The sequence below is a fragment of the Rutilus rutilus genome (genome assembly GCF_951802725.1).
Source record: "Rutilus rutilus genome assembly, chromosome: 3".
Taxonomy (NCBI): Eukaryota; Metazoa; Chordata; class Actinopteri; order Cypriniformes; family Leuciscidae; genus Rutilus; species Rutilus rutilus.
This window is the reverse complement of record NC_140211.1, coordinates 58,477,926-58,505,058: the sequence shown is the minus strand read 5'-3', so window position 1 is coordinate 58,505,058 and position 27,133 is coordinate 58,477,926. Positions and strand designations below refer to the sequence as shown.

At 40.3% G+C, this 27,133-nt stretch overlaps 2 protein-coding genes across 2 annotated transcripts in view; both read left to right on the top strand.

Moving 5' to 3' along the window:
- The window catches only part of LOC311288274 (polyunsaturated fatty acid 5-lipoxygenase-like), a 135,878-nt gene that overhangs the window by 32,854 nt on the left and 75,891 nt on the right, over positions 1 to 27,133 (top strand). The window lies entirely within an intron of this gene.
- Positions 8 to 7,672, top strand: snai3 (snail family zinc finger 3). The gene is made up of 3 exons (XM_084405621.1): positions 8 to 220; positions 3,191 to 3,649; positions 7,310 to 7,672. Exons 1-3 carry the CDS (start codon positions 142 to 144, stop codon positions 7,489 to 7,491), a joined length of 720 nt encoding a protein of 239 aa, XP_084261747.1. The 5' UTR covers positions 8 to 141; the 3' UTR covers positions 7,492 to 7,672.

Genomic DNA, 27,133 nt, shown 5'->3' with positions numbered 1-27,133 from the left:
CTGCTTTACTCGAGATGGAATGTGGCGCTAAGAACAGCCTTTAAACATCAGCTATTTATTCAACACTCAACATCTCCCGCTTAAAGCTCGTGCTCGTGGCCAGACGGCAAACCTGGTTTCCTTTTAAAGACCCGAAATACGATGCCAAGATCTTTCCTGGTGAAGAAACACCTCACGAACAAGAAGCCTGACTATGGAGTGCTGGACTCAAAGAAACACGGTAACTTTATTATCAGACTCGGACTAAAATACTACATCTGTCAGGCTTGTTAAAGATGCTTGTTCTGTACCTAACAGAACTGTTTGTTTGTTTCATAGCTGGGTTATTATTTTTAACAAATATTTTTTTCGCAGAAACAACATTAGATAATATAATTCACTTTTTTGGTTAATTTGAAAGGTATAAATGAAATAGTAGTTTTGAATTATTATGATTTAATAAAATTCTGAATGTACAAATTAGTACAAATCTTACAGTTTAACGTGGACAATATCACATGTTCTGTGTGTAAGAATATAGTGCAAAAATATCTATAAATGAATATTTACTTATAGTAGTCTTTCAGTTAATGATGTAATTCAAAATGCATGGTAATTATACAAGATTTGAGATATACAGATATACAGCCTGTCACTGTTTAAAATGTGTCAGGTAGATTCACTACATGCTTGTATGATCAGCTATAGATGTTTTATCCGTCATGATGAGGAGATAATGAGAGAAGGATGAAGATATGAGTTTAGCAGGTGCAGAATCTCTGACAAAAGAGCGGCTCGTTGAACTCTTATTCTCTGGGTTAGAAGAGCTGAAGAGGGATAAACTAGAGCAGGAACCAAACTATTATTATTCAACATGTATCTTAGAGAGAGATTAGAAATAAGAAAAAGAGGAATAGACCGTATAGTGACTAAAGAGAGTTTTTGACAAAAGTCTGCATTGTCTGTATTGGCTGCTTGGGAAACCCATTGGCTCAACTAACTATAACTTACATTTTGGTTTAACAAAGCCTTAGCCAGTTATTTTGATGGTATTATTTTGTTCCTTTACTGTTTTTATTTCTTCCACTGATGATCTTCTCTGACAAAATGAATAAGGTTTCATTTTTTAACATTAATTATCTGCAACATGAACTGAACGACTAAAACATTTGATAATCTTACCATGTTAATTTCAGTATTTACTAATACATTATTAAAATCAAAAGTTGTATCTGTTAATATTTATTTATTAGACCTGAGCTGACATGAACTAACAATCAACAGTTGTATTATCATTAACTAACATTAATATATATATATATATATATATATATATATATATATTATTTTTATTTTTTTTAAATCAGTGTTAACTAACATTAACTAATGGAACCTTGTTACGTTGTTATTTTACCATAAAAATTAATTTTGCCACAGGAGAAAAGGTACACATATGAGAAAAGAACAAAAACTTATCTGTGTTTATCTGTCACAAAAAGGTAATCTAGTTTTAAGTTTTATTTTAAAATGCTAAAAAATGCATAGGAAAACAATAAGCTGACAGGAAAAATCACTATACAACATAATTCGTTATTAATATTTTGTTGTTTCTCTCTTGTTTTTGCATGTGTTCATAATTTCTTTGAATGGCACCTGCACAATTTGATATTTTTCACTGCATTAATATCACAAATAAAGCAAACAAATAAGGGTGAAGATGTACATTTTCTCAGACTTATGAGAAGAATGACAAAATGGAGTAAATGTAAAACTATTTGTGCAACAAACCACACTCAAAAAAATGGTTTGGCTCAAATATGGACAAACTCAACCATTAGTTCAAATGTAAAATAAATAAATAAATAAATAAAAACATGTGCCCAACGGTTGGGTTTGTCCATATTTGATTGTTGAAACAACCCAGCATTTTTTTGAGAAAAGTACTTATAATAATAGAGTAATAATTGCACTTTTAACCATTCTATGACTGTAAACTATTCTATGGCAGTAAAGTACAATACCTGCAGCATTTTGCACTTTACAAAGATCCTTATTATCGCACACAGAAGAGACTTTTCCAATGCCAAGATTCATGGACCCATTTTCACAGCCAGTTGGTGAACATGTTTGAGTCAAATATTCATCTGATTTAAATGTTTTATTTAAAGTCCCCCTGTGGTGAAACTCCAGCTTTTAATGTTGTTTATGTGTCTATGTGGTGTTTTTAATCTGCTTTAAGACAAACCATGTGTAAATTCATAAGTCGACACCATTGCTGAGTATTTCCTCCTTAAAACTGCAGTGAACCAAAGACAGTCTCAAACACACGCTTTGAAATCGCTGGTGTTTCTGACGTCACAAACTACCTTGTAACCAATCAGATCAACGTGTGATCGTCAACCAGTGGATCCCTGAGCTGAGCGAGTGAGTGGAGGCGGGGCTCATTTGCATATTCATAGAACTGCGCATACTTAATGAGGTGTAGAGTTACATTCAAGATATTTTAAGGCATGAAGATTTTAAGGAAAAACATTTAAATGTGTAATTTTGGTGATTAAAGATGAGTTTTAAGGGATACAATTATTGACTACAGGGAGACTTTCAATTTTAAGCCCAACGGTTTGTCCATATTTGACCCAAACATGGTTTGAAACAATCCCGCATTTTTTAGAGTGAGTTCATGATTACGATAAAGCGGATGACACCAGAAGCCTCGCGCATTCATCTTACACTTGCTCTTATGTTAAAACTAAGGTGGATAATGGGAAATCAGTCATGTTTAAAGACACATTTTATTATTTCAGGCTCCAGGGTTAAAACTGAGAAATAATCTGGTAACACTTTACAATAACGTTCATTAGTTAACATTAGTTAACTACCTTAGTTAACATGAACTAAGAATGAACAATAATTCTGCAGCATTTATTAATCTTAGTTAATTAAAATTTCAACATTTACTAATACGTTATTAAAATCAAAGATTGTATTTGTTAACATTAGTTAATGCGCTGTGAACAAACATGAACAAAGATTAATAAATACTCTAACAAATGTATTGCACTTGTTAGTTGATGTTAGTAAATACATTAACTAATGAACCTTATATTTTGTGTTACCAATAATATTTGGGAAGATTTATTTAAATGTTGACCAATGAACTCAGGTTATGTTATAGGAACGATCTGATCATGTGCATTACATATCTCCACAGATGTGATTCATATTGAATCTTCAAGCTCCAAACTCAAAGCACTGAATCCTCACGAGACTCTGTGTCCTTCGGGATTGAGCTCGACTTTACGGATGAACCCGATCAGCTCAGGGATGTACGTTCCTCCACAGAACCCGGTTCTGGGTCTCTCTTTCCCTTTCCCTGTGACGTCCAGTCCCCTTTCAGATCCACGTTCATTCCCGCTTTCCCAAAGAGTCCTTCAGGATGGCAGTGATGGATGCTTCGACTGCCAGAGAGCGTTCCTGAGCTTCTCGAGTCTGACGGACCAGAGGCAGTGCCAGAGGTTCTTCGTCTGCAAGTTCTGCGAGAAGGAGTACGTGAGTCTGGGAGCGCTGAAGATGCACATCCGCACACACACTCTGCCGTGTGTGTGTAAGCTGTGCGGGAAGGCCTTCTCCAGGCCCTGGCTGCTTCAGGGACACATTCGCACACACACAGGTACGATCAGACACGGGAAGGGAAAGCTGTCACTCAAAACATGTGTGGTTTTCTCAACACACACTCTTAAAAATAAAGGTTCTGAAAGGGGATTTTCACAGTGATTTTTATTTGAGAAAAGTGGAGAACTAAAAAAAAAAAAATTTACGGTAAAAAAATGGCAGCTGTGGTTGCCAGAAATTTCCAGTAAAAAATACGGTAGCAAATTTTTTTTTGAATTTACAGACGTAACTTAAATTTACAGTAAAAAAATAAAATAATTTACCAATATTTTGAAGTATTAATATCTGTTTTATACCATTGTAATACACTGACAAGCATCAATCACAGTAGTAATGAGTCACATGATGAATCATAAGCTCATCACAAGAAGCTTGTCCACAAACTGAGAAAGTTACTACTAACATATAGAAGCTGCACAGTCATTCACACACACTAAACACCATCATGGTAACACGTGAACTTTAAAATTTGCAATAAGCATTAATTTAACAACATTAAATGTAACATGAAACTCTAATGTACATAACTGATTAGAAAAAACTAAGAAAAACTATGAAGCAACATCAAATGTGAAGCGTCACGCAGGGAATTGTGGGAATGTCAATTTAGTTTTTTTCACTTTCTGGTAACCAATTAACAGTTTTTTACCGTTAAAATCACAATATGTACAGTATATGTATGACCATAAATAACAGAGTATTTTAAGTCTATTTTGCTGCTATGTGAAAAAAAAATCCAGCAAAATGCGCCGGTGTGTTTGTCGACCCCAGAGGGTTTATATGCAAAAATAATCTATATATGCATGGAAAAACAAAAAGCTGACAGGAAAAAAGCTTAGTATCCGTTATTAATATTTCACTGGTTCTCTCTTAGTTTTGCATGTGTTCATAATTTCTTTGTGTGACAGCCTGGACCAAATTATGTTGGACAATTTGTCAGGTTGCATTGCGTTATTATCACAAATAAAACAAACAAATGGGGTGAAGATGTACGTTTGTCTAGGCATATCTTTTTATATACTAGTTTAAATAAATGATACGTTAAGTTAAGTCTGTAAAAGTATACATCAGTGGAGGAAAATACTGTTCTGGAAGGAATATGTCTCTCCAACATTTGTCATCTCATCCTTCATTCTTAAAAATAAAGGTTTCGAAAGGGATTTTTGCAAAGAACCTTTTTTTTTTCTTAGTATGAAGAACATTTTTATAATCTAAAGAACATTTCCTCCCTATAAACAACCTTTTGTCCAATGGAAAGGTTTCACGGATGTTAAAGGTTCTTCATGGAGCCGTCAATCCCAATAAAGAACATTATTGGTGGCACTTGTAATGTAATTACACATTACTACATGTACTTACTATAGTAATTACAGAAAATTATGCATAATTACAAGAAACTAACCCTAAACCGTAACTATAGTAAGTAGGCCTACATGTAGTTAATTAATATTGCTTATTTCAATAATCAAACCTTAATAAAGTGTAACCCCTTTATTTTTAAGAGTGTTCTTTTCATATTTTCTGCTTGTGTGAAACACAAAATGTGAATAGCTGTGTTTCCATCCAAAGATGCAAATTTAAATTATGCGTAAAATTGTAATATCGCATAAAACATTTGTGAATAAAGCAGCGTTTCCATCACAAGTGTTCAAGAGAACAAAATCATCTCTTCCTGGAAAACTGGCGCAAAATGATCAGTAATAAAACTGTAATTTTCTGTAATCTTTCTTTTTTCATAAACGAGTGTGTCTCAGAGCGTCAGACGAAACACAGTAAACGCTGTCGTGTTCTCTGGTGTTCGGGAACACACTCGTGTGTGTGAGACGCTTCTGGAGGGAATTAAACCAAATCATTCTGATCACACACTTCGACTCCGGCGTTTCAGAAACACCAAACCAACATTAGAGATGCTGCGATGCCATTGGTCCGCTGGCTACTCCAGTTATCCAATCACAGCTGACGCTGAGGCGAAGTCACATGGGTTTATTGTTGCGCATGGAGGGATTTATCCTGTAAATGTGTTTCCATCATAGTTTATGTGCATGTCTTCATATCGGATAAAAGCTTTAACCACCTCGACAGAGCGCACGAGTGCATCCAGTTTCCACCCAGCATTATTTTTAATGCGAATTCCCACAATGTGCATAAACATAGGTGAGTGGAAACAGTTCGACTGTACTACCAAACTCCACAATGATCACAAAAGCTAAATTAATCTAAATCTTTGAACACACCAAAACTTGAGTCAGTTTTCTCTTCCACAGTCTCTAATCTTGTTCTCACTTGTGTTGAATTAAACAGAGTCTTTAGATATTTCTGTTTTGACAATAAAAATAATAATAATCTGATGGCAAAAGACATTGGTTTTCACTTCACATCAGGTTTGAAATATTATGTGTATCGACAGCACAGGGGAAATGTAAAACATACCACAATAATGTCTACTAAATGCTTTATATATAATGCATTATAAAAGTATTTTAATGCATTATAATTATGCAACTTATAATGCATTGATGGTCTGATGAATAATTGTTATAGTTATAATACGTTATAATATTTATCTATTTATTGTGACACTTTTAGAGCAATTTCAGATGCAACGAGGAATCTGCTAATATAATGCATTTTTACTTTGGCTGCAGTTATTTTTGAAAAAATATAATGCAGTATAGCCTACATTATGAATACCTTTATACCTTTATAATGCATTATACATAAAGGCTTTAAATAAGTGTATTTTCTACAGTGTAAGTAACATTTTCATTTCAGGTGAACCACTTCTAACAGAAATATAAAAAATCATGCACACTCACTCACACACACATATACACACACACACATACGTGCGCGCGCATTATAAAAGTATTTGAATGGATTATTTGTGCACCTTATATTGCAATTAAATGGTTTCATTAATAATTATAACCACAGTTACAATGCATTATATCTATTCATTATTACACCTTTAGACCAATTTCAGATACAACAAGGAATCTGCAAATATTATGATGCATTTTAACTTTGGTTGCAGTTATTTATAAAAAAATAATGCAGTATAGCCTACATAATGAATACCTTTATAATGCATAATACATAAAGGCTTTAAATAAAGTATATTTTCTACAGTGTAAGTAACATTTTCATTTCAGGTGAACCACTTCTAACAGAAATATAAAAAATCATGCATTGTAATTTTGAAACACACACACACACACACACACACACACACACACACATAAAACATACTCTAATAATGTCTAATAAAGCCTTTATATATAATACAATGGATTATTTGTGCACCTTATATTGCAATTAAATGGTTTCATTAATAATTATAACCACATCTATTCATTGTTACACCTTTAGACCAATTTCAGATGCAACAAGGAATCTGCAAATATTATAATGCATTTGAACTTTAGTTTGCAGTTTTTTTTTATGCAAAAATAAAATGCTTTATAACCTCAGGCTACATTATCAATTCCTTTATAATGCATTATAGGTAAAGTGTATTTTCCACAGTGTAAGTAACATTTTCATTTCAGGTGAACTACTTCTAACAGAAGAATGAAAATGATGCATTGTAATTTTGAAAAAAAAGAAAGAAACATGTGTAAAATGATAAGACCTAACTGTGATGATGTAATGTGTCCAGGTGAGAAGCCGTTCTCCTGCCCTCACTGCAGTCGTGCGTTCGCTGACCGCTCAAACCTGCGAGCGCATCTGCAAACACACTCCGAGATCAAGAAATACCAGTGCAGAAGCTGCTTCAAAACCTTCTCCAGAATGTCCCTCCTGAGCAAACACGAAGAGGCCGGCTGCTGTTCCTCGAGTTAGAGATGATCAGCAGAACTCCACGACCTGCTGTACTGACTGATACACTGAATGCAAACTAGAAAGCACAATACGCTGTGTGAGTTTGGCCTTGCACATTTTTTTAGTTGTTCTAATGATGATTTTTCAGGTTACGGTTTTGTAATGGAGAAATTTCTAAGCAAACAATAAAATAATATTTTTCTAATAATATAATATGTGTCCTGTTTAGTATAACAGCTGTCATGTGCTACTTTACTTGCTCACGACACTAAAAAATGCTGGGCTAAAGTCCCCCTGCAGTCAATATTTTATCCCTTAAAACTCATCTTTGATCACCAAAATGACATATTTGAAAGTTTTTTCCTTAAAAACAATTCTTTATGGCTTAAAATATCTTGAATGTAACTCGACACCCTTGCCTCATTTAGTATTCGTGGTTCTATGAATATGCAAATGAGCCCCGCCTCCACTCACTCACTCAGCTCAGAGATCCACTGGTTGACGATCACACGTTGATCTGATTGGTTACAAGGTAGTTTGTGACGTCAGAAACACCAGCGATTTCAAAGCGTGTTTTTGAGACTGTCTTTGGTTCACTGCAGTTTTAAGGAGGAAATACTCAGCAATGGTGTCGACTTATGAATTTACACATGGTTTGCACAAGCCACACAGAATTACTAGAGTAACAACACAGGAAATATTAACAATTGAAAGGTGAACATTTATTAATAAGCAAGAACATCCGGAAATGGACAAAAATATAGGCAAGAGTAAAAACAATGTGTGTGCGCAAGAAAAGTGCAGGAAAGAATGATAACTCGACAGTTACACAGCTTATAAAGTTAAACGAATTTGCTTTTTAAAAGTTTAAAATTTCATAACTTACTTTTACGACCAAATTCCATCATATTTCGCTTATTTTTTCACCTGCCAACGGACACACTTATAGCACTACGGCCAAAACCATCAGCCAAGAAACACCCAAAGTTGGGAATCGATAGGATTTTGTCCTCTCCGTTTCACACTGGGTAACACAAAAATTACCCAAGCATGGAAAAAATAAGCCCAAAAATGACCCAACAATCATAGAGTGTATGATTGTTGAACTTTTGACTTCACATGCCAAACAATCCTACTTCCCAGCTCGCACTGTATTAATTAATATGTCTATATTGAGGGCAGCTGAGGAGAGGAGAATTCTTCGAGGCTAAATAAAACCTACAATGTTTCCCATTTGTAATTGTGCATGGAAAAAATCCTTGTGTATATATATATATATATATCTGTTTATTGGCAAGTGTATGGAGGTCAGCTGGGGCCATAACGGCACCATGGATCTCTGGCTGTGTTCGAAATCACCCCCAATACCCATTCTCCCTACATTACTCCACTAATATTGAAGGAATGAATGAAAACGAGGAAACAGAAAACACGGACGGAATCTCAGAATCCAGTCATAAAATAGAAGTTTACTGTAAAACGCGCAATTCAATGGAATTTTTTGATGAATAAATAAAAAGCATGTCCGTATACTTAAATCAAATCGCCATGTAGACTAGTGTCTGTGAATTATAAACCGAAAAAGTCTTCACAGCAGCCCGTCAAAATAAAAGTTTGGTTTAATTTGAAGAAATTGTGACTAGGCTACTAATATTAGGCTACTGTTGTACCATAGAATTTAGCTTTATTTGACAAAAAAGTTGAATTTAATATGATTAAAAGACAAATTTAATCAATGTTTTATGCCTTCATTTGATTGTCAAAAAAATTCAATACACAGCACAGAATAAAAAAAATAAAAATAAAAAAAAACATTTAAATCTTTTTATAAATTGATATTTTTATGAATTCAATAAATTGGGCATGCTTTTTGATTATTAAAATTGAATTAAACAATTAAAATGGAATTCAGGTGACTTAAAACAGAAAGCACAAAATTTGGTAAAATTAAAACCGAATTTGAGAAAAAAAAATATTTCATTAAGCCCTAAATTTAATTTTTTGTTAAACTTTTAATAAATTGTTCCATTGTAAATAACCAAAATAAGTTACATGATTTCAATAATGCTTTTTGATTTCTAAAATGTAATATAACTATTCAAATGGAATAAAAAAAATGAAATGAAAAACAGAATCCAGAAAAAATAAATAGGAAAAAAGCTGAATTTGGAAAAAAAGAAAAGGATTTCATAGTGCCTTACGTAAGGGTTGCCGCTTTTACATAGTTTGTGCTGTTAATAATAATTTGAAACTGAGCAAACTGGCAGCTCCAGTAGAAATTAAAGGATGTATCTTGAACTCTGTAATGGAAACTGTAAACTTTAATTAATAATCAATTAAAAAGGCACTTATACCTGTATGATATTACGCTGTACCCACATTGGACCAGCGGTCGTCAGATGATGATGATGATTCAGATGCAGCGCCATCTTCTGGTCAGACGCGGGAATTCATTCAGTGCGCGACTCTCACAGTGCATTATGGGTATTCTCTAGCCGTTGAGTGTACATTGGTTGTACACTCGTTATTGTGGTGCATTATGGGATTGAATGAGAGCACTCGATATCGTCCAATATGGTTTCGGACACCACTGCGAATGGCTGTGCCCTATTTAAGGGTGTAGAGGACGATTTCAGACACAGCCTTTGTTTCTATGGTTACCCTTGTTATTGATTACCCACACCTGTGTCTTGTTAGCCTCTTGTTTTCCTACATATACCCCAGTGTTTCACTTGTCTTTGGTCGGTTGTTGTCCTTACATGTGTTTAGTAGGTCTCTTTTCTCTCATCTAAAAGAAATTTAGAGTTTGTCTGATCACTGATTAAAAAAACAACACTTTTCCCCTGCAGAATTCTATTTCGCTTTACTCAATAAAGCAAATAGAACTTGCAATATATTGGCATTGAAACCGCATTGAAAACTATGATGGATTGAAGCACCCATATTAAGGTCTGTCTCCGTCTGCACGTCTCTCTAGTGTTTTACCATAGTCATGACACAGCAGACACACACTGGAATGTGTTAGTTTATCTGCACTGGAGCCGGCATGACCAAACCTTCACCTCCAACACTAAATTTACATCCGTCTCATTCCTCAGCTGCAGTCCACCGATCCCACTGTCTGCTAAAGCAATGCTGCTTCAGTGTGCTCTACTTTCACCAGCGCTTTTTAATGTTTATATGAATGAATTGTCCGAACAATTAAGTGACTGTAAGACTGGATGCATGCTGGGTAATATCTTATTCAATCTTATGTATGCTGACGATCTGGTCATTTTTTCTCCAAGTCCTGCTCGCTTTCAACAGCTGCTAAATGTATGCTCTGAGTATGGGATTAAATATGATGTGAAATATAATGCAAAGAAGAGTGTTGCCATGATATGTAGAACAAAAGGAGATAAAGACCTTAATTTTCCAGATTTTTATCTGTCAGGGCAAGTACTAAAAGGAAATATTTGGGGCATATCATTAATGATGAAATGTTTGTTGATGACGATATGTTGGCAGCGCCGAATGTTATATGCCCAAGCTAATATGATGGTGAGAAAGTTTTTTATATGTCAGGTTAAGATAACCCTTTTTAAAGCATACTGTACTTCTTTTTATACTGCTTAAAAAAGTGAGCCTATGTAAGCTTCAGGTTGCCTACAATGATTGTATGAGGATTATATATAAAAACCCGAGATAGCAGTGCAAGTAATCTTTTTTGTATGTCAAGAGTAAAAACCTTTATGACTTTAATGAGAAATCTGATGTATAAGCATATATGTCGGCTGGATAATTCACAGCTATTATTATGCTGTTGTCAAACCCTAGGCAAAGTGTGGCAAAGTCTGGAAATAAAGTTGAATTGAATTGTAGCTGAGTCTCTGGTTGAGAAAGAGCTGGATAAACTGAAGGCCTGATCCTGTCACTACATGCTCCATGACGTTTCTCCTAACTATAACCACTGTGACTCCACAAAAGTCTATAAATACGCTGTAGTTAGGGTGAGGGAGGCATGGGCTCGGCCCTAAACTGCTTCAGACGGGCCAAAATAGATCGTGAGGCACTATTTCTGACCAGATGAAGAATAAGCCAAGCAGGACGGCTTCTATTCCCGCTTGCCTCTGGAATCCAGAGAGTTTCCAACTACCCTAATGAGTCAGCGTCTCTGTTTCCACCGGTGTCTGCACACTCCTTCCACATTCCTTCCATATTCCTTCCACATTCCTTCCATATTCCTTTATACTCCTTCACACTCCTTCCATATTCCTTCATACTCCTTCACACCCCTTCCATACTCCTTCACACCCCTTCCATACTCCATCATACTCCTTCATACTCCCTCACACTCCTTCCATATTCCTTCATAGTCCAACACACTCCTTCCACTCTTCCACTACTTCCACACTCCATCACACTCCTTCACACTCATTCATACTCCTTCATAGTCCATCACACTCCTTCATACTCCATCACACACCTTCACACACCTTCACACTCCTTCACATACTCCTTCATACTCCTTTATACTCCTCCATACTCCATCACACTCCTTCATATTCCTTCACACTCCTTCCATACCCCATCACACACCTTTACACTCCTTCACACTCCTTCATACTCCTTCACACTCCTTCACACTCATTCATACTCCTTCACACTCATTCACACTCCTTCATACTCCAACACACTCCTTCCATACTCCTTAACATACTCCTTCACACTCCTTCATACTCCAACACACTCCTTACATACTCCTTAACATACTTCTTCACACTCCTTCCATACTCCTTAACATACTCCTTCACACTCCTTCCATATTCCTCAACATACTCTTCACACTCCTTCATACTCCAACACTCTCCTTCATACTCCAACACACTCCTTCCATACTCCTTAACATACTCCTTCAAACTCCTTCAATACTCCTGCATACTCCTTCACACTCCTTCACACTCCTTCCATACTCCTACATACTCCTCCACACTCCTTCACACTCCTTCCATACTCCTACATACTCCTCCACACTCCTTCCATATTCCTTCATACTCCTTCACACTCCTTCCATATTCCTCCATACTCCTTTACACCCCTTCCATACTCCATCATACTCCTTCCATACTCCATCACACTCCTTCCATATTCCTACATACTCCATTATACTCCTTCACACTCCTTCATACTCCTTTATACCCCTTCCATACTCCTTCCATATTCCTTCCATACTCCATCACACTCCTTCACACTCCTTCCATATTCCTTCATATTCCTACATACTCCTCCACACTCCTTCCATATTCCTTAATATTCCTTCATATTCCTTCATACTCCTTCACACTCCTTCATACTCCTTCACACTCCTTCCACTCTTCCACTACTTCCACTCTCCATCATACTCCATCACACTCCTTCACATTCATTTATACTCCTTCCACACTCCATCACACTCCTTCACACTCCTTCACACTAATTTATACTCCTTCACACTCCCTCATACACATTCACACTCCTTCACACTCATTCATACTCCTTCACACACCTTCACTCCTTCACATACTCCTTCACACTCCTTCATACTCCTCCATACTCCATCACACTCCTTCATACTCCTTCACACTCCTTCCATACTCCTTCACACTCCTTCACACTCCTTCACACTCCTTCCATACCCCATCACACTCATTCACACTCATTCATACTCCTTCACACACCTTCACACTCCTTCACATACTCCTTCACACTCCTTCATACTCCTCCATACCCCATCACACTCCTTCACGGCAGTGGGCGGCAGTGGTTCAGTGGTTCATGTAGATTGTCTACAAACCGGAAGGTTGGTGGTTCCATCCCCGGTTCCACCTGACCAAGTGTCAAGGTGTCCTTGAGCAAGACACCTAACCCCAGCTGCTCCCGACGAGCTGGATCGCCTTGCATGGCTGACACCGCCGTCGGTGTATGAATGAGTGAGTGAATGGGTGAATGTGAGGCAATATTGTAAAGCGCTTTGGTGGCCATTGGGTCTGTGAAAGCGCTATATAAATGCAGTCCATTTACCATTTTATTTCACACTCCTTCACACTCCTTCACACTCATTCATACTCTTTCACACTCCTTCACACTCCTTCACACTCATTCATACCCCTTCATACTCCAACACATTCCTTCCATACTCCTTCACACTCCTTCCATACTCCATCACACTCATTCACACTCCTTCCATACTCATTCACACTCCTTCACACTCATTCATACTCCTTCATACTCCAACACACTCCTTCCATACTCCTTAACATACTCCTAAACACTCCTTCCATAATCCTTCACACTCCTTCCATATTCCTTAACATACTCCTTCACACTCCTTCATACTCCAACACACTCCTTCCATACTCCTTAACATACTCCTTCACACTCCTTCAATACTCCTTCATACTCCTTCACACTCCTTCCATACTCCTTAACATACTCCTTCACACTCCTTCAGACTCCTTCACACTCCTTCCATACTCCTTAACATACTCCTTCACACTCTTTCCATACTCCTTCATACTCCTTCACACTCCTTCCATACTCCTTCACACTCCTTCCATATTCCTTAACATACTCCTTCACACTCCTTCATACTCCAACACACTCCTTCCATACTCCATAACATACTCCTTCACACTCCTTAACATACTCCTTCACACTCCTTCACACTCCTTCATACTCCTTCACACTCCTTCCATACTCCTTCACACTCCTTCCATATTCCTTAACATACTCCTTCACACTCCTTCACACTCCTTCATACTCCTTTACACCCCTTCCATACTCCATCATACTCCTTCCATACTCCATCACACTCCTTCACACTCATTCATACTCCTTTACACCCCTTCCATACTCCATTATACTCCTTCACACTCCTTCATACTCCTTTACACCCCTTCCATACTCCATCATACTCCTTCCATACTCCTTCACACTCCTTCCATACTCCTACATACTCCTTCACACTCCTTCCATATTCCTTCATACTCCTTCACACTCCTTCATACTCCTTTACACCCCTTCCATACTCCATCATACTCCTTCCATACTCCATCACACTCCTTCACACTCCTTCATACTCCTTTACACCCCTTCCATACTCCATCACACTCCTTCACACTCCTTCATACTCCTTTACACCCCTTCCATACTCCATCAAACTCCTTCCATACTCCTTCACGCTCCTTCCATATTCCTTCATATTCCATAACATACTCCTTCACACTCCTTCATACTCCTTCCACTCATTCACACTCCTTCCATACTCCTACATACTCCTCCACACTCCTTCACACTCCTTCCATACTCCTACATACTCCTCCACACTCCTTCCATATTCCTTCACACTCCTTTACACTCCTTCACACTCCTTCCATACTCCTACATACTCCTCCACACTCCTTCCATATTCCTTCATACTCCTTCACACTCCTTCCATATTCCTTCATACTCCTTTACACCCCTTCCATACTCCATCATACTCCTTCCATACTCCATCACACTCCTTCACGCTCCTTCCATATTCCTTCATATTACTTCATACTTTTTCACACTCCTTCATACTCCTTCCACTCCTTCACACTCCTTCCACTCTTCCACTACTTCCACTCTCCATCACACTCCATCACACTCCTTCACATTCATTTATACTCCTTTCACACTCCTTCACACTCATTCATACTCCTTCACACACCTTCACTCCTTCATACTCCTTCACACTCCTTCCATACTCCTTCACACTCCTTCACACTCCTTCCATACCCCATCACACTCCTTCACACTAATTCATACTCCTTCACACTCCTTCATACTCCAACAAACTCCTTCCATAACCCATCACACTCCTTCACACTCCTTCACACTCATTCATACTCCTTCACACACCTTCACACTCCTTCACATACTCCTTCACACTCCTTCATACTCCTCCATACTCCATCACACTCCTTCATACTCCTTCACACTCCTTCCATACTCCTTCACACTCCTTCACACTCATTCATACTCCTTCACACTCCTTCACACTCATTCATACTCCTTCACACACCTTCACTCCTTCATACTCCTTCAAACTCCTTCACACTCCTTCCATACTCCTTCACACTCCTTCACACTCATTCATACTCCTTCACACTCCTTCATACTCCTTCACACTCCTTCATACTCCTTCATACACCTTCACACTCCTTCACATACTCCTTCACACTCCTTCATACTCCTCCATACTCCTCCATACTCCATCACACTCCTTCATACTCCTTCACACTCCTTCCATATCCCATCACACTCCTTCACACTCCTTCACACTCCTTCACACTCATTCACACTCATTCATACTCCTTCACACTCCTTCACACTCCTTCATACTCCTTCACACTCCTTCATACTCCTTCATACTCCAACACACTCCTTCCATACTCCTTCACACTCCTTCCATACTCCATCACACTCAGTCACACTCCTTCCATATTCATTCACACTCCTTCACACTCATTCATACTCCTTCACACTCCTTCACACTCCTTCATACTCCTTCATACTCCAACACACTCATTAACATACTCCTTCACACTCCTTCCATAATCCTTCACACTCCTTCCATATTCCTTAACATACTCCTTCACATTCCTTCATACTCCAACACACTCCTTCCAAACTCCTTAACATACTCCTTCACACTCCTTCTATACTCCTTCAACCTCTTTACCCTCCTTCCATACTCCTTAACATACTCCTTCACACTCCTTCATACTCCTTCACACTCCTTCCATACTCCTTAACATACTCCTTCACACTCCTTCCATACTCCTCCATACTCCATCACACTCCTTCATACTCCTTCACACTCCTTCCATACTCCTTCACACTCCTTCACACTCCTTCACACTCCTTCCATACCCCATCACACTCATTCACACTCATTCATACTCCTTCACACACCTTCACACTCCTTCACATACTCCTTCACACTCCTTCATACTCCTCCATACCCCATCACACTCCTTCACACTCCTTCACACTCCTTCACACTCATTCATACTCTTTCACACTCCTTCACACTCCTTCACACTCCTTCATACCCCTTCATACTCCAACACATTCCTTCCATACTCCTTCACACTCCTTCCATACTCCATCACACTCATTCACACTCCTTCCATACTCATTCACACTCCTTCACACTCATTCATACTCCTTCATACTCCAACACACTCCTTCCATACTCCTTAACATACTCCTTCACACTCCTTCCATAATCCTTCACACTCCTTCCATATTCCTTAACATACTCCTTCACACTCCTTCATACTCCAACACACTCCTTCCATACTCCTTAACATACTCCTTCACAGTCCTTCAATACTCCTTCATACTCCTTCACACTCCTTCCATACTCCTTAACATACTCCTTCACACTCCTTCATACTCCTTCACACTCCTTCCATACTCCTTAACATACTCCTTCACACTCTTTCCATACTCCTTCATACTCCTTCACACTCCTTCCATACTCCTTCACACTCCTTCCATATTCCTTAACATACTCCTTCACACTCCTTCATACTCCAACACACTCCTTCCATACTCCATAACATACTCCTTCACACTCCTTAACATACTCCTTCACACTCCTTCCATACTCCTTAACATACTCCTTCACACTCCTTCATACTCCTTCACACTCCTTCCATACTCCTTCACACTCCTTCCATATTCCTTAACATACTCCTTCACACTCCTTCACACTCCTTCATACTCCTTTACACCCCTTCCATACTCCATCATACTCCTTCCATACTCCATCACACTCCTTCACACTCATTCATACTCCTTTACACCCCTTCCATACTCCATTATACTCCTTCACACTCCTTCATACTCCTTCACACCCCTTCCATACTCCATCATACTCCTTCCATACTCCTTCACACTCCTTCCATACTCCTACATACTCCTTCACACTCCTTCCATATTCCTTCATACTCCTTCACACTCCTTCATACTCCTTTACACCCCTTCCATACTCCATCATACTCCTTCCATACTCCATCACACTCCTTCACACTCCTTCATACTCCTTTACACCCCTTCCATACTCCATCACACTCCTTCACACTCCTTCATACTCCTTTACACCCCTTCCATACTCCATCAAACTCCTTCCATACTCCTTCACGCTCCTTCCATATTTCTTCATATTCCATAACATACTCCTTCACACTCCTTCATACTCCTTCCACTCATTCACACTCCTTCCATACTCCTACATACTCCTCCACACTCCTTCACACTCCTTCCATACTCCTACATACTCCTCCACACTCCTTCCATATTCCTTCACACTCCTTTACACTCCTTCACACTCCTTCCATACTCCTACATACTCCTCCACACTCCTTCCATATTCCTTCATACTCCTTCACACTCCTTCCATATTCCTTCATACTCCTTTACACCCCTTCCATACTCCATCATACTCCTTCCATACTCCATCACACTCCTTCACGCTCCTTCCATATTCCTTCATATTACTTCATACTTTTTCACACTCCTTCATACTCCTTCCACTCCTTCACACTCCTTCCACTCTTCCACTACTTCCACTCTCCATCACACTCCATCACACTCCTTCACATTCATTTATACTCCTTTCACACTCCTTCACACTCATTCATACTCCTTCACACACCTTCACTCCTTCATACTCCTTCACACTCCTTCCATACTCCTTCACACTCCTTCACACTCCTTCCATACCCCATCACACTCCTTCACACTAATTCATACTCCTTCACACTCCTTCATACTCCTTCATACTCCAACAAACTCCTTCCATAACCCATCACACTCCTTCACACTCCTTCACACTCATTCATACTCCTTCACACACCTTCACACTCCTTCACATACTCCTTCACACTCCTTCATACTCCTCCATACTCCATCACACTCCTTCATACTCCTTCACACTCCTTCCACACTCCTTCACACTCCTTCACACTCATTCATACTCCTTCACACTCCTTCACACTCATTCATACTCCTTCACACACCTTCACTCCTTCATACTCCTTCAAACTCCTTCACACTCCTTCCATACTCCTTCACACTCCTTCACACTCCTTCACACTCATTCATACTCCTTCACACTCCTTCATACTCCTTCACACTCCTTCATACTCCTTCATACACCTTCACACTCCTTCACATACTCCTTCACACTCCTTCATACTCCTCCATACTCCTCCATACTCCATCACACTCCTTCATACTCCTTCACACTCCTTCCATATCCCATCACACTCCTTCACACTCCTTCACACTCCTTCACACTCCTTCACACTCATTCACACTCATTCATACTCCTTCACACTCCTTCACACTCCTTCATACTCCTTCACACTCCTTCATACTCCTTCATACTCCAACACACTCCTTCCATACTCCTTCACACTCCTTCCATACTCCATCACACTCAGTCACACTCCTTCCATATTCATTCACACTCCTTCACACTCATTCATACTCCTTCACACTCCTTCACACTCCTTCATACTCCTTCATACTCCAACACACTCATTAACATACTCCTTCACACTCCTTCCATAATCCTTCACACTCCTTCCATATTCCTTAACATACTCCTTCACATTCCTTCATACTCCAACACACTCCTTCCAAACTCCTTAACATACTCCTTCACACTCCTTCTATACTCCTTCAACCTCTTTACCCTCCTTCCATACTCCTTAACATACTCCTTTACACTCCTTCATACTCCTTCACACTCCTTCCATACTCCTTAACATACTCCTTCACACTCCTTCCATACTCCTTCACACTCCTTCCATATTCCTTAACATACTCCTTCACACTCCTTCATACTCCAACACACTCCTTCCATACTCCTTAACATACTCCTTCACACTCCTTAACATACTCCTTAACACTCCTTCCATACTCCTTAACATACTCTTTCACACTCCTTCCATACTCCTTCATACTCCTTTACACCCCTTCCATACTCCTTCCATACTCCTTTACACTCCTTCCACATTCCTTCATACTCCTTCACACTCCTTCACACTCCTTCATACTCCTTTACACCCCTTCCATACTCCATCACACTCCTTCCATACTCCATCACACTCCTTCACACTCCTTCATACTCCTTTACACCCCTTCCATACTCCATCATACTCCTTCCATACTCCTTCATACTCCTTTACACCCCTTCCATACTCCATCAAACTCCTTCCATACTCCTTCACGCTCCTTCCATATTCCTTCATACTCCTTCACACTCCTTCATACTCCTTCCACTCCTTCACACTCCTTCACACTCCTTCATACTCCTTCCACTCTCCATCACACTCCATCACACTCCTTCACACTCATTTATACTCCTTCACACTCCCTCATACTCCTTCATAGTCCATCACACTCCTTCCATACTCCATCACACACCTTCACACTCCTTCACATACTCCTTCATACTCCTCCATACTCTATCACACTCCTTCATACTCCTTCACACTCCTTCCATATCCCATCACACTCAATCACAATCCTTCACACTCCTTAACATACTCCTTCACACTCCTTCCATACTCCTTCACACTCCTTCCATACTCCTTCCACTCTCCATCACACTCCATCACACTCCTTCACACTCATTTATACTCCTTCACACTCCCTCATACTCCTTCATAGTCCATCACACTCCTTCCATACTCCATCACACACCTTCACACTCCTTCACATACTCCTTCATACTCCTCCATACTCTATCACACTCCTTCATACTCCTTCACACTCCTTCCATATCCCATCACACTCAATCACACTCCATCACACTCCTTCATACTCCTTCACACTCCTTCACACTCTTTCACACTCCTTCATAATCCTTCACACTCCATCCATACTCCTTCACACTCCTTCCATACTCCTTCACACTCCATCACATTCTATCACACTCCTTCCATACTCCTTCACACTCCATCACACTCCTTCATACCCCACACTCTTTCACACTCGTTCATACTCCTTCACACTCCTTCATAATCCTTCACACTCCTTCACACTCCTTCCATACTCCTTCCATACTCCTTCACACTCCTTCATACTCCTTCATACTCCTTCACACTCCGTCACACTCCCTTCACACTCCTTCACACTCCATCACACTCCTTCACACTCTTTCATACTCCTTCACACTCCTTCACACTCTTTCATACTCCTTCACACTCCTTCATACTCCTTCACACTCTTTCATACTCCTTCACACTCCGTCATAATCCTTCACACTCCTTCACACTCCTTCATACTCCTTCATACTCCTTCACACTCCTTTTCACTCCCTTCACACTCCTTCATACTCCTTCACACTCATTCACACTCCTTCATACTCCTTCATACTCCTTCATACTCCTTCCATACTCCATCACACTCCTTCACATACTCCTTCACACTCCTTCACACTCTTTCATACTCCTTCACACTCCTTCACACTCTTTCATACTCCTTCACACTCCGTCATAATCCTTCACACTCCATCACACTCCTTCATACTCCTTCCATACTCCTTCCACACCCCTTCATACTCCTTCATACTCCTTCACACTCCTTCACACTCATTTTCACAATCCTTCACACTCCATCATACTCCTTCACACTCATTCATACTCCTTCACACTCCTTCATACTCCTTCATACTCCTTTATACTCATTAATACTCCTTCACACTCCTTCATACTCCTTCACACTCCTTCACATACTCCTTTACACTCCTTCATACTCTTTCCATACTCCATCACACTCCTTAACATACTCCTTAACACTCCTTCCATACTCCTTAACATACTCTTTCACACTCCTTCCATACTCCTTCATACTCCTTTACACCCCTTCCATACTCCTTCCATACTCCTTTACACTCCTTCCACATTCCTTCATACTCCTTCACACTCCTTCACACTCCTTCATACTCCTTTACACCCCTTCCATACTCCATCACACTCCTTCCATACTCCATCACACTCCTTCACACTCCTTCATACTCCTTTACACCCCTTCCATACTCCATCATACTCCTTCCATACTCCTTCATACTCCTTTACACCCCTTCCATACTCCATCAAACTCCTTCCATACTCCTTCACGCTCCTTCCATATTCCTTCATACTCCTTCACACTCCTTCATACTCCTTCCACTCCTTCACACTCCTTCACACTCCTTCATACTCCTTCCACTCTCCATCACACTCCATCACACTCCTTCACACTCATTTATACTCCTTCACACTCCCTCATACTCCTTCATAGTCCATCACACTCCTTCCATACTCCATCACACACCTTCACACTCCTTCACATACTCCTTCATACTCCTCCATACTCTATCACACTCCTTCATACTCCTTCACACTCCTTCCATATCCCATCACACTCAATCACAATCCTTCACACTCCTTAACATACTCCTTCACACTCCTTCCATACTCCTTCACACTCCTTCCATACTCCTTCCACTCTCCATCACACTCCATCACACTCCTTCACACTCATTTATACTCCTTCACACTCCCTCATACTCCTTCATAGTCAATCACACTCCTTCCATACTCCATCACACACCTTCACACTCCTTCACATACTCCTTCATACTCCTCCATACTCTATCACACTCCTTCATACTCCTTCACACTCCTTCCATATCCCATCACACTCAATCACACTCCATCACACTCCTTCATACTCCTTCACACTCCTTCACACTCTTTCACACTCCTTCATAATCCTTCACACTCCATCCATACTCCTTCACACTCCTTCCATACTCCTTCACACTCCATCACATTCTATCACACTCCTTCCATACTCCTTCACACTCCATCACACTCCTTCATACCCCACACTCTTTCACACTCGTTCATACTCCTTCACACTCCTTCATAATCCTTCACACTCCTTCACACTCCTTCCATACTCCTTCACACTCCTTCCATACTCCTTCCATACTCCTTCACACTCCTTCATACTCCTTCATACTCCTTCACACTCCGTCACACTCCCTTCACACTCCTTCACACTCCATCACACTCCTTCACACTCTTTCATACTCCTTCACACTCCTTCACACTCTTTCATACTCCTTCACACTCCTTCATACTCCTTCACACTCTTTCATACTCCTTCACACTCCGTCATAATCCTTCACACTCCTTCACACTCCTTCATACTCCTTCATACTCCTTCACACTCCTTTTCACTCCCTTCACACTCCTTCATACTCCTTCACACTCATTCACACTCCTTCATACTCCTTCATACTCCTTCATACTCCTTCCATACTCCATCACACTCCTTCACATACTCCTTCACACTCCTTCACACTCTTTCATACTCCTTCACACGCCTTCATACTCCTTCACACTCCTTCACACTCTTTCATACTCCTTCACACTCCGTCATAATCCTTCACACTCCATCACACTCCTTCATACTCCTTCCATACTCCTTCCACACCCCTTCATACTCCTTCATACTCCTTCACACTCCTTCACACTCATTTTCACAATCCTTCACACTCCATCATACTCCTTCACACTCATTCATACTCCTTCACACTCCTTCATACTCCTTCATACTCCTTTATACTCATTAATACTCCTTCACTCTCCTTCATACTCCTTCACACTCCTTCACATACTCCTTTACACTCCTTCATACTCTTTCCATACTCCTTCACACTCCTTCATACTCCTTTACACCCCTTCCATACTCCATCAAACTCCTTCCATACTCCTTCACGCTCCTTCCATATTCCTTCATATTCCATAACATACTCCTTCACACTCCTTCATACTCCTTCCACTCATTCACACTCCTTCCATACTCCTACATACTCCTCCACACTCCTTCACACTCCTTCCATACTCCTACATACTCCTCCACACTCCTTCCATATTCCTTCACACTCCTTTACACTCCTTCACACTCCTTCCATACTCCTACATACTCCTCCACACTCCTTCCATATTCCTTCATACTCCTTCACACTCCTTCCATATTCCTTCATACTCCTTTACACCCCTTCCATACTCCATCATACTCCTTCCATACTCCATCACACTCCTTCACGCTCCTTCCATATTCCTTCATATTACTTCATACTTTTTCACACTCCTTCATACTCCTTCCACTCCTTCACACTCCTTCCACTCTTCCACTACTTCCACTCTCCATCACACTCCATCACACTCCTTCACATTCATTTATACTCCTTTCACACTCCTTCACACTCATTCATACTCCTTCACACACCTTCACTCCTTCATACTCCTTCACACTCCTTCCATACTCCTTCACACTCCTTCACACTCCTTCCATACCCCATCACACTCCTTCACACTAATTCATACTCCTTCACACTCCTTCATACTCCAACAAACTCCTTCCATAACCCATCACACTCCTTCACACTCCTTCACACTCATTCATACTCCTTCACACACCTTCACACTCCTTCACATACTCCTTCACACTCCTTCATACTCCTCCATACTCCATCACACTCCTTCATACTCCTTCACACTCCTTCCATACTCCTTCACACTCCTTCACACTCATTCATACTCCTTCACACTCCTTCACACTCATTCATACTCCTTCACACACCTTCACTCCTTCATACTCCTTCAAACTCCTTCACACTCCTTCCATACTCCTTCACACTCCTTCACACTCATTCATACTCCTTCACACTCCTTCATACTCCTTCACACTCCTTCATACTCCTTCATACACCTTCACACTCCTTCACATACTCCTTCACACTCCTTCATACTCCTCCATACTCCTCCATACTCCATCACACTCCTTCATACTCCTTCACACTCCTTCCATATCCCATCACACTCCTTCACACTCCTTCACACTCCTTCACACTCATTCACACTCATTCATGCTCCTTCACACTCCTTCACACTCCTTCATACTCCTTCACACTCCTTCATACTCCTTCATACTCCAACACACTCCTTCCATACTCCTTCACACTCCTTCCATACTCCATCACACTCAGTCACACTCCTTCCATATTCATTCACACTCCTTCACACTCATTCATACTCCTTCACACTCCTTCACACTCCTTCATACTCCTTCATACTCCAACACACTCATTAACATACTCCTTCACACTCCTTCCATAATCCTTCACACTCCTTCCATATTCCTTAACATACTCCTTCACATTCCTTCATACTCCAACACACTCCTTCCAAACTCCTTAACATACTCCTTCACACTCCTTCTATACTCCTTCAACCTCTTTACCCTCCTTCCATACTCCTTAACATACTCCTTCACACTCCTTCATACTCCTTCACACTCCTTCCATACTCCTTAACATACTCCTTCACACTCCTTCCATACTCCTCCATACTCCATCACACTCCTTCATACTCCTTCACACTCCTTCCATACTCCTTCACACTCCTTCACACTCCTTCACACTCCTTCCATACCCCATCACACTCATTCACACTCATTCATACTCCTTCACACACCTTCACACTCCTTCACATACTCCTTCACACTCCTTCATACTCCTCCATACCCCATCACACTCCTTCACACTCCTTCACACTCCTTCACACTCATTCATACTCTTTCACACTCCTTCACACTCCTTCACACTCCTTCATACCCCTTCATACTCCAACACATTCCTTCCATACTCCTTCACACTCCTTCCATACTCCATCACACTCATTCACACTCCTTCCATACTCATTCACACTCCTTCACACTCATTCATACTCCTTCATACTCCAACACACTCCTTCCATACTCCTTAACATACTCCTTCACACTCCTTCCATAATCCTTCACACTCCTTCCATATTCCTTAACATACTCCTTCACACTCCTTCATACTCCAACACACTCCTTCCATACTCCTTAACATACTCCTTCACAGTCCTTCAATACTCCTTCATACTCCTTCACACTCCTTCCATACTCCTTAACATACTCCTTCACACTCCTTCATACTCCTTCACACTCCTTCCATACTCCTTAACATACTCCTTCACACTCTTTCCATACTCCTTCATACTCCTTCACACTCCTTCCATACTCCTTCACACTCCTTCCATATTCCTTAACATACTCCTTCACACTCCTTCATACTCCAACACACTCCTTCCATACTCCATAACATACTCCTTCACACTCCTTAACATACTCCTTCACACTCCTTCCATACTCCTTAACATACTCCTTCACACTCCTTCATACTCCTTCACACTCCTTCCATACTCCTTCACACTCCTTCCATATTCCTTAACATACTCCTTCACACTCCTTCACACTCCTTCATACTCCTTTACACCCCTTCCATACTCCATCATACTCCTTCCATACTCCATCACACTCCTTCACACTCATTCATACTCCTTTACACCCCTTCCATACTCCATTATACTCCTTCACACTCCTTCATACTCCTTTACACCCCTTCCATACTCCATCATACTCCTTCCATACTCCTTCACACTCCTTCCATACTCCTACATACTCCTTCACACTCCTTCCATATTCCTTCATACTCCTTCACACTCCTTCATACTCCTTTACACCCCTTCCATACTCCATCATACTCCTTCCATACTCCATCACACTCCTTCACACTCCTTCATACTCCTTTACACCCCTTCCATACTCCATCACACTCCTTCACACTCCTTCATACTCCTTTACACCCCTTCCATACTCCATCAAACTCCTTCCATACTCCTTCACGCTCCTTCCATATTTCTTCATATTCCATAACATACTCCTTCACACTCCTTCATACTCCTTCCACTCATTCACACTCCTTCCATACTCCTACATACTCCTCCACACTCCTTCACACTCCTTCCATACTCCTACATACTCCTCCACACTCCTTCCATATTCCTTCACACTCCTTTACACTCCTTCACACTCCTTCCATACTCCTACATACTCCTCCACACTCCTTCCATATTCCTTCATACTCCTTCACACTCCTTCCATATTCCTTCATACTCCTTTACACCCCTTCCATACTCCATCATACTCCTTCCATACTCCATCACACTCCTTCACGCTCCTTCCATATTCCTTCATATTACTTCATACTTTTTCACACTCCTTCATACTCCTTCCACTCCTTCACACTCCTTCCACTCTTCCACTACTTCCACTCTCCATCACACTCCATCACACTCCTTCACATTCATTTATACTCCTTTCACACTCCTTCACACTCATTCATACTCCTTCACACACCTTCACTCCTTCATACTCCTTCACACTCCTTCCATACTCCTTCACACTCCTTCACACTCCTTCCATACCCCATCACACTCCTTCACACTAATTCATACTCCTTCACACTCCTTCATACTCCTTCATACTCCAACAAACTCCTTCCATAACCCATCACACTCCTTCACACTCCTTCACACTCATTCATACTCCTTCACACACCTTCACACTCCTTCACATACTCCTTCACACTCCTTCATACTCCTCCATACTCCATCACACTCCTTCATACTCCTTCACACTCCTTCCACACTCCTTCACACTCCTTCACACTCATTCA

What these genes read in the sequence shown, in the direction of transcription:
- snai3 (XM_084405621.1), top strand. Translation starts at nt 142, where the DNA reads ATGCCAAGATCTTTCCTGGTGAAGAAACACCTCACGAACAAGAAGCCT. An exon ending in GCTGGACTCAAAGAAACACG is followed by an intron (nt 221 to 3,190) that starts GTAACTTTATTA and finishes ATATCTCCACAG; the next exon opens with ATGTGATTCATATTGAATCT. An exon ending in ACACATTCGCACACACACAG is followed by an intron (nt 3,650 to 7,309) that starts GTACGATCAGAC and finishes TAATGTGTCCAG; the next exon opens with GTGAGAAGCCGTTCTCCTGC.